The sequence below is a fragment of the Sorghum bicolor genome, chromosome 6 (genome assembly GCF_000003195.3).
Source record: "Sorghum bicolor cultivar BTx623 chromosome 6, Sorghum_bicolor_NCBIv3, whole genome shotgun sequence".
In the NCBI taxonomy this organism is placed as follows: Eukaryota; Viridiplantae; Streptophyta; class Magnoliopsida; order Poales; family Poaceae; genus Sorghum; species Sorghum bicolor.
This window is the reverse complement of record NC_012875.2, coordinates 1,311,401-1,320,792: the sequence shown is the minus strand read 5'-3', so window position 1 is coordinate 1,320,792 and position 9,392 is coordinate 1,311,401. Positions and strand designations below refer to the sequence as shown.

The following is a 9,392-nucleotide window of genomic DNA, read 5'->3' as shown; positions in this document are numbered from 1 at the left end:
TAACTATAAGAGGTGAGCAGAGCTTGAATGCACAATCCAGAATGCATGGATCTGTCTTGAGACACATAAGGACAAAGTTACGACGACATCAAGGATGATAATCCATTTTCTAGGGCAAAGGTACTTTTTCTGTCTCTGCAGAACAATTCAAGGCAGTTCATCTTCCATTGTCTGTATTGAGGTGTTAGTCATGGTCGTGTTGGAGTTGTCGTTAGTCATGGTCATGTTGGAGTTGTCGTCTTGGCCTGTCTCCTGCAGCTGCAACGTGAATTCCTGCAGGTTCTGCTGTGAGGTTGCGTTATCCATGTGAATGTTGGAGTTTTCTTCCCCTGACTCCTGCAGCTGCAGCACGAATTCCAGGTTCCATAGTACATCTGCCATTGTAGGACGGTCCACTCCATAATCAGAGAGGCATTTACCAACCGTCTCACCATACTTGCTCAATGCTATGGGCATGATTTTCCCGACAAGATGTGGATCAATGATCTGATGAAGTTCTCCTCTCTTATGACACGCCATACCCCACTCTACAAGGTTAACCTTTTCTCTTGGAAGAGTTTGTACTATGGCTGGCCTTGCACAGATCACCTCAAGCAGAACTACACCAAATGAGTATACATCTGACTTGTCTGTCAGCTGCTGAGTCCTGAAGTACTCTGGATCAAGATAACCAAAGGTCCCTTTGACTGTCGTGCTTACGTGCGTTTGATCAGTATCAGCGCCAACCTTTGAGAGGCCGAAGTCAGAAACTTTGGCCAACAGATGGTCACCAAGAAGAATGTTTGTTGACTTGACATCACGATGGATGATTGTGTTTTTAGCACCGGTGTGAAGATAGTGGAGGCCTCTTGCAGCTCCTATGCATATTTCCAGTCTTTGCCTCCAGCTAAGAGGTGGCAGACTTGTGCCATAAAGATGGCACCTCAGAGTGCCGTTCTCCATGTACTCATACACCAAGATCATCTCGTTGTGCTCGTTGCAGTAACCCAGGAGCGCTACAAGATGGCGGTGTCGCAACTTCGATAGCACATCGATCTCTGTCCGGAACTCACTCAACCCTTGTCCAGACATCTGGTTAGCCTTGCCCTGCTTTACTGCGATTTTGGTGCCATCCTGCATCACTCCTCTGTAGACCTTTCCAAACCCTCCAACTCCAATGACCATCTTCTCATCGAAGTTATTTGTTGCCTCTTGTAGCACAACAAAAGGAATTCGATAGCCATGAGGTGCCAGCCTGGACATGGATTGATGCGCAGCACCTACAAGGAAACCAAGAGAATGTATTATTAATAATAATTACTTAAAATTAACTTGTCCAAAATAGTACAGTTCATCCTTCCGAACCGTCAGTCATAACAAAGTAGTTGAACCATGTGGTAGTAGAATATGGTTACTCATGTTTCAAAACCGTCAATAGCTAATACAATTAACAGTCCTGTTTAAAAACTCTCATTGACAATGATTATAAGTACTGAGGGTGGCTGACTGTTCTTTGTTTGGTTGAACCATGACTAATAGATAATTCTCATAAAACTAACCATTTTGGTAGCTATTAATGATTTCACATTGAATTACATCATCAAAAAAATGCTTATGTGACAGCTTATTAAATACAAATAAACTACGATAAAACTTCCACTAGGAATGACCTAACAGCACATTCAATTTGCAAACAGTATATAATATAAATAGAAATACACGCGAGAGAACTGCAAATACCTGTTGACGGCAGTTCCCCATATATGCTTAATGTTGTCCTGCATATTTTATTTTATTTTGTTATGAAGCATCGAATGAGATTGGCAACTCACAAAATGCAACTATATCAAAGCTGCTAATTAATGAATTCAAACATTTTACTAACCGCCATTGGTCAGAATTATTGCTCACGTCGTCGTGTTCCTCCTGCATAGTATACAGTACAATATTAGTGCATAGTATACAGTACAATATTAGTCGAGATAATTAGACTGACGCGGTGGGGAATAAATATGTGTACTAACCAAGTTTTTTTAAAAAAAAAGAAAACAAACTGACCTGGATATGCATGATAGCCCACTAGCTTAAAATTGGCACAACTAAGCGCAGCTCCAATGATGATTGATGGGCTAGTTCTAAACATATTATTTCATGTTTCAAAGAGATAAGAGCTAGTCTGATGCACTCATTTTAAGATTATGTGAGAGTATCATGTGGAGCTATTAATGTTATGACTTATGAGCTATGTGCCAAAAGTTAGCATTATTGGAGAAGTTGTCTTATATAGTAACTAGCTCATACTATTGAGGATGCCCTAAAACTAATATTCCAGCTGGCTCCATGTTCTAGCCTATGGTCAGGGTCAAAAGATTTTCTCTGTGCGTATAAATTTGGAATTCCAAATGAACATATTATTGCACTTTTTATTTTATTTATATGAAGTCTTAAGAAACTATCACTAAAATCCAATTCAAAATGATGTGAACATATTATTGCACTTTTTATTTTATTTATATGAAGTCTTAAGAAACTATCACTAAAATCCAATTCAAAATGATGCATATATAAAATTGATAGCTTTTTCATATAAAAATGAGACGGAAACAAATTGTCTTAAAGTTGTCATGAGATCTAGGACTATGTAGTTTAAACCTTTTTCATTTGGAATTAATCATTTAGGAGCATAAACATTTGTTAGTCTCCACCAATGAATGAAAAGGAATGATTCTCAAGCATATCGTTATTAAGATTTAAGAATCACTATATACTAGAATGGTAAGAAAGTTTCATGCAAGGACGAGGTTTTGGGTTGAAATCCTAGTAAACAAACAAATGTGTATTTTTGCACAAAAATTCGTGTGACTCGTTGAAGCAAGGTGTGGCTGTGGCATACTTTGGTGGGGTAGGTCTAGGTTTTGTTCCCTTTTTTCACACTGTTTTTTTAAATGGTATTTTTTTGTGGTTGATAAAGAGAACTGCCGGTACAAATCAATTTATATGTATGGTTGAATTATAGCAAAACTGCTAGGTGGTGCAGTCAAGTAGAATACACTATTTTCACCTCCGTTTTAGAGCATCTCCGAGAGACTAGGTAAAATTATATTCTAAACTACAAGATTTAGCTATTGTGTAAAATAAAAAAAAAAAACCCACCCAAAACATAGAGTTCCACAACCGCCTTTGTATAGGATAGCCAGTGAGGACGGCATGTTATCTATGGCAAGCGAAAGTTTAGGGATAGCAAACTTGCTATTTTAACAAACCAGAGAGCACACCTGTTGGACTTTAATTTTTGCTTTAAAAAACTAAAAATAGCCTAGATAACATGGATACCATACCTGTTGGAGTTGCTCTTATACTGGCAATAGAAAAACAGTTAAAATAGTTTGTGTACTAGTGAACCGTAGGGTTTAGCTATAGACCACAAATTAAGGTCAAAATGAGTAGGGGCAAAACCACTATTGAGACAACCCTGAAAAGAAGATGCGGGCAGTTTTGTTATCTTCAGATTAAGAGATGGACTTAATTAATAACTTAGAAAATGCATTGGATACCCAATTATATATGTGGAGTGTTGAATTATGGGAATGCCCTAATTGCTTTTGTAATAAATTAAGGTTTTTCTTTTTGTGACTCTAAAATCATATAGCATGATTGGTACACTCTCTAGCCAATTGTTGTTGCTACTATTGCTTTGTTGAGAGAAATTGTAGCACGTGCTGCTTTAGCTGAAGCGAATAGAGACATATATGGTTCCACCATTATATTAAAAGGACCTGCTATATTTTCTTTGTTGTGTACTGCTCCTTCATTTCAAATTATAAAATATTTTGGTTTTTGTAGATACATGATTTTTACTATGCACTTATATATACACTATGTCTAAATATAGAATAAAAGTAATATATTAAAAATAAAATATCTTATAATTTGGAATAGATGGAGCAATTAAAACAACTGCTCCAAATAAAATAAATCATCAGAAAAATCAAATGATGCTTAAATTTGATGAAATTAAGCAGAAGTCGCTTGTGTAGAACAGACCTGCTGGGCAGGAACACGGCTGGTGAGGTGGTAGATTTGACGGCCAATCTCCTGTTGCGCTAGCTGAAACACAGAGGCCACATCGGCTCCTGTGAACATGAGCTGGAGTTGGCTTCTGCTGTACTGGCTGCAGAAGCATATGAGCATGTATCCACGGAAGAGCAGGTCTTCCAGCTGCTCCAGCCGCAGCCTCTGTGGTGCCCCCAGCGGCCCCTGGAGCTGGTTGCTGACGATGAGGGCTTGACGAGCCAGCTGCTGGCACGGATCCCTGTTGTGGCGTGCGGTGTCTGCGCTTTGCACCATCATCGACACCAGCTCCGACAAACGATCTACATACACGAAATTTATGCAGTAACAAACTTGTAAGTTTAAATAGTATGAAACTAACTTCTCAAAGAAAAATGCAGCTTTATCATTTGATCAGTCGACCTCTCCTCAAATAGGTGAAGTAGAAAGGTCAACACACAGAGTACTCAAACGTTACCAATGATGAATAAGTCACAATGAAAAAATGATCAACATATACATATAAGGTATGTTTGGACGAGCTCAAAAGACTTCAAAAAACAAATAGTGAGCATCATATTCAGTTCGATCCGTCATGGAGCAGCTCTACAGTGAATTTGGCTTCCAGCAATGTGTTGAGTAGAGCTCCACCACGGATCTGAACTAATATTCCATTGTAAACAAATATTCAGGGGTGTCAGATACCTCGATCTGATGATTCTCACAACTTAAAATCTCGTACAATTTGGAAATCTAAGAAGGTTCTAGAAGGAAGTAGATACAGAGAATCAGTACGTGGGAGAAGCTACAAGAACAAAGGATAGAAATCTAGCCTAAGCTAGCCTCGAGCAGATGCTCGCCGTCGGGTTCCTATGTGTTCTTCGACACCTCCCCTTTGGCTGGGATGAAAACGGTACGTGGGAGAAGCCAAGATAAGTATAGTACGTCGGACAACTGATCAGCCCAATCGAGAGCCCATAAGGTTCCTGACAAGGGGACATAATGAAAAATGAAAAACGGTTTCTTCTTCCTATCGTAGAGGAGCCAGCGGCACAGCAGATCCGGGATGGCGTGCGTCGGTGGGTGCACGTTAGCAGGGGACAACGTGCAGCAGTTCTCAGTCACGACAGGGAAGAGGAAGAGAGGGAAAAGAAACGAACTGTTTTCTTTAATCATTGGCATGGTGGGTAATTTTCTCCAACTTCACGAATTTTGTGTTTTTTAGAGCACCCCTTGAGATGCTTTATGAAACTAGATATATGCCCATGCAACGTTTTGCACAGGAGTCACAGATTTTTCACTCTTTACGCGATGCATGTGGCTTGCGAGTGTTTCTTTTTGCACTGCTCCTGTCTGGTGGAGCGCAGCGTGCGAAGACGGATTCATGGCAAAGCAGACAGGAGGAGAGGAGTTTGTTCATCGGACTTCGCCTCTCTGAGTTTGAAAGAAGGGGAATGAAGGGAGTTTGTTTGAAATCAAAGGATGCAACACAGATGCACAGGTGGTAGAGAAGCTTTTTGCAGAGAAGCCTAGGCATGAGTATTTTTTTTTAGAAAGGCGGCAAGAGCTTTACCGATTTTTATTAGACGAGTAAAAAGAAAACAACAACGATTACAACTAGGCATGCGTATTGAATAGCTCAAACTCCAGGAATTGTCTGTTGCCCGATTGAAGGTACTACAATGTAGATCATCGACACTATCGACCACAAGATTTGGAAAACATCTTTATAGAAAGACGAGCACGGTCGAATTGCAGAAGTGTTGAGGACAGTGAACTTGATTGTGCAGCTAGCTTTGAGCCATCAGTGGCGGGAGGGTCTGGTTGCCGAATTCTTCCTTTTTAATATGTGCATGATCTCTTTCAGCATTGGTTTTGCCGAATTCCTTTGTTTGACTATGTGTGTGATTTGTTTCGTTGTCGTCAGCAAAGGTTTCATGTGTCCTTTGTTTGAATATGTGCTTGGTCTATTTCATTGATCTAATAAGTCCTTTATATGATTTTGGATGTGGAATAGTTTGTATGATTTTGGATTGGAACTCTCCAAACAGACCCACAATACTAAAAAAAGGTATAGATGGTCAAGGTTTGGGGCCCGTGTGCTTGGACCCTCGCCCTGTACACAGTGGCACAAACGTGTGGCCCTCTGCCCAGTGGCGGTGCGGGCCCTAGCGGATGCACGGAACCTAGCCAGCGCATGGTTTGATTTGTTTTTTATGATTTTTGAGTATGCTAAACAGGCCGGTACGTGCACGATGGGCTCGCCACGCCGTTGGCCTGGCCCGACTAAACCCATGTACAATCAGACCGTGTCTAGGCCACTGTCACAGCCTATGAACAGACATGACACGACCTGATCAGCAAAAAGCAGGGGCGGAGTCAGGATTGGAACATAGGGGGGCCGTGCTAATCAAGAACAATCATGTGTGTTAAAATATTACATGACAAAGGTGTACATAGCACCAAAATAAACATTTGCGTTGCGATACAAAAAAGCAGAAAAAAATAAAGAGAAATTAATTAGTCTCAAGCCTCTAACCTTTACCTGATCAATCTATTTCTTTGGCCAGGAAAAGAATCACAATAAAACATGTAGGTAAACAGGGGCAAAATTAATTAGTACTAGATCCTAACATCAAATGACAAACAATCAGTTACATATCGTTTAGCCTCAGACAAGGCGATCACTTAAACAGGTAAAATGGTCATTTAAATAGAAGCTTAAACCAAAACACCATACCACTGTTAGTGTTTAAAAGTTGAGTACACGTGCTAAATGACCGTTTAGAGTTTAGACGAATAATGATAGAAACATAGGAGATAAGAAAGATAATAGGAAGACTAATGCTAAATAATATAGATCCCATTGTTGGAGATCAATTCAAAAGGATTAAACAAGAAAAACGCTGATTTTCAATTAACTAGCTAATTAGAGTGTGTGGTATGGGCCAAACTAATGTTTGATAGGCAATAATAAAAATAAAAGATATAAAGAAAATATTAGAAAGATCTAGATTTTATTTATATAAGAAACTATTAGAGATTAATATGAAATAAGAATAAAAATCTTAGTACAGATAATATCATTAACTAGTTAATTAGACAATTAAGCACCTAATCTATAGGGTGTATTAAGGGAGTTATGAGAAGGTTGGGGGGTGTCAGGCCCCCCTCAGCCCCCCCCCCCCCCCCCCCCACTGGCTAATAGGGCTGTGCTGAGCTTGACCAAGTCGTCCATTTGGCTATCTATACTTTTCGGTAGGAAGACATGTTTGGTTTGTTGATTCTTCTGATGGAGTTTTGTACTAGTTATCCCGATGAATAAAGAAGGGTGACTCTGTTCAAAAAAAGTTGGCTATCTATACTTAAAACATAGCAATGATCAATAATTTCTGTTGATTACATGCAACCTGAAAACAAGATTCTTTTAGAGGTGTCGGTACGGTGAATACCTTGTTCCCAGTAGCTAACTGAGGCATGACTGGATTGACTCTGTGAGGGTTCGTCGTTTTGGGGAAAAACACCATTGGGCCATGACAGTTTCTCCTCAAGTTCACTCGAATGTGACACTTCTTGACTGGAAGATGAAGGAGAATAAGTAGCTTCTTGAATGGATAACTGAGGCCTGCAAGTTGTTATTATTGAAGCACCCAAGGAGTTCAAGACCATTCCAAAATAACTACACTATGCATGCAACGAGTATGTAATAATGAATTTATTAAACAGTTCATTAAAACCTTCTTCGGGCTGGGGCTGCCTCATTGATCTTGCTGTCCTGTTAAGAAAAACAAGATGCTCACATGCATGAATGAGGAAAACATATGTACTAGACCTTTTATATAATATATGTAAAAAGAAAAATCAGGTTCGCATGGCCTAGATTATTATATGCTCTCAAATAGATAAGAGTATACACTACTCCAGATACAAAGATGTAGAAGAGAGCGTACCCGTGCTCTGATGGAGGCAACGGTGGTTATCAAGGGGATGAGGATGATGTAGCTGTCGATCTCGTCTTTGGCCTGCCGAAGCATGGCTGCCATGTCGCCGGCCATGAACATCTGCCAGAACTGGCTCGCGCCCTGTTGTTGCTGGCTGCAGGACCACACGAGCACGTACCCACGGAAGAGCGCGGAGCGCAGCTCGTCCAGCGGCCGCCGCGTCTTGCGGTGCCGCCGCAGCTCCGGGATATTGAGCTCCTCGAGCAGGCCGCTGACGATCTCCACCTTCTTCGCCAGCTGCTGGCAAAGATCCCTGTTGCGCCGCGCGGTGCGTGCCGCCTGGATAATCATCGACACCATACCGAACGCATCAACGCCTGTCAGCTGCATCACGCTTGCCGCCTTCCCTAGCATATCCCAGAACGACGCCATCTTCTTGCCTCGATCCTATACCCTGGCGAATCAGTTAGCTGCATGCCACTATATATAATCAATGTAGGACTACGATGCAAGCTTATCAAATAAAATACAGGAGGCATGCAGAGCTCAACCGTCAGTTTGCAGTTGCAGCTGGTCTTGTTGAGCTCTTCTCCTCTTCCGACGCCGAGAGCTGAAATTTCCTGTCGTTCTTCTTGTTCTGAGAGGTATGATCTCAAACGATTCCGCAATAATAACCATAGTTAGAACGCGTTCCACACCCACCGGAAGCTGCAAGGAACATTTCTGAAAAAGCTAGTGCGCGTTTGAACAGGATAAAGCTACGACACGTTATTATATATAATTTCTAAATAAACAAACTTTCTTTTTCATACATATCAAACTCGTCCGGCTCCACAGAAAGCTAAAAGGAACATTTCTGCAAAAGTAAAAAATGATAGTGCGCGTTAGAACAGGGGAAGTGCCGCCAACAATTGGCATCATCAAGACTTCAAGAGTCAACATCAGAGAGTTAGACCGGATAATTCCTTGAGTCAGGTCATGAAAAAAAAAACCCACCAAAAAATACTCGGCCCGAGACCGCCCCCATGGGCCGATGCAAAAGATTTAACCTTGGCCCGAACCCGCCCGTGGCCCGAGCCGGCGGGCCACCGCCATTGCGAAGCCGCCGCGGCTCCACGAGCGCCACCGCCGTGGGCGCCCGCTGTCGCTCCGTCACCACCGTGGCCTCCTCCTGCTGCCCCTCCGCGCCGCCGCCATGGCCTCCAGCAAGCCGGCGGCGCAGTTGGGAGAGAGTAGGCTGAACTCGTGACAGGGGGGAGAAGGGCGAGACCACGAGAGGCCATGCTCGTGGCTTGGGGAGACGGGACGGGAGAGGGAGGTCGCGACTCGCTCCTGGGAGAGACACGGGAGAGAGCGGCTCGGTACTACTGTCGGGCGACAGCGGCGGCTGAGACTGAGACGAGGAGTCCGTGAGGTTTTTTT

At 42.1% G+C, this 9,392-nt stretch overlaps 1 protein-coding gene across 8 annotated transcripts; it reads right to left on the bottom strand.

The window, feature by feature from the left end:
- LOC8080263 (probable receptor-like protein kinase At5g59700) lies at nt 1-9,392 on the bottom strand. Of its 8 annotated transcripts, none has more exons than XM_021463354.1 (10): nt 8,967-9,391; nt 8,783-8,826; nt 8,522-8,693; nt 7,980-8,440; nt 7,767-7,804; nt 7,482-7,654; nt 4,024-4,352; nt 1,865-1,905; nt 1,720-1,757; nt 1-1,259 (listed from the first exon to the last, which is right to left on the bottom strand). In XM_021463354.1, the coding sequence occupies exons 4-10, from the start codon at nt 8,400-8,402 to the stop codon at nt 148-150; spliced, it is 2,154 nt and encodes a 717-aa protein (XP_021319029.1). In that variant the 5' UTR covers nt 8,403-8,440; nt 8,522-8,693; nt 8,783-8,826; nt 8,967-9,391; the 3' UTR covers nt 1-147. The 8 variants fall into 8 exon arrangements, with proteins under 8 accessions (XP_021319029.1, XP_021319030.1, XP_021319028.1 ...); XM_021463355.1 differs by having other exon boundaries at nt 8,522-8,678; XM_021463353.1 differs by having other exon boundaries at nt 7,980-8,450; nt 8,522-8,826; nt 8,967-9,392.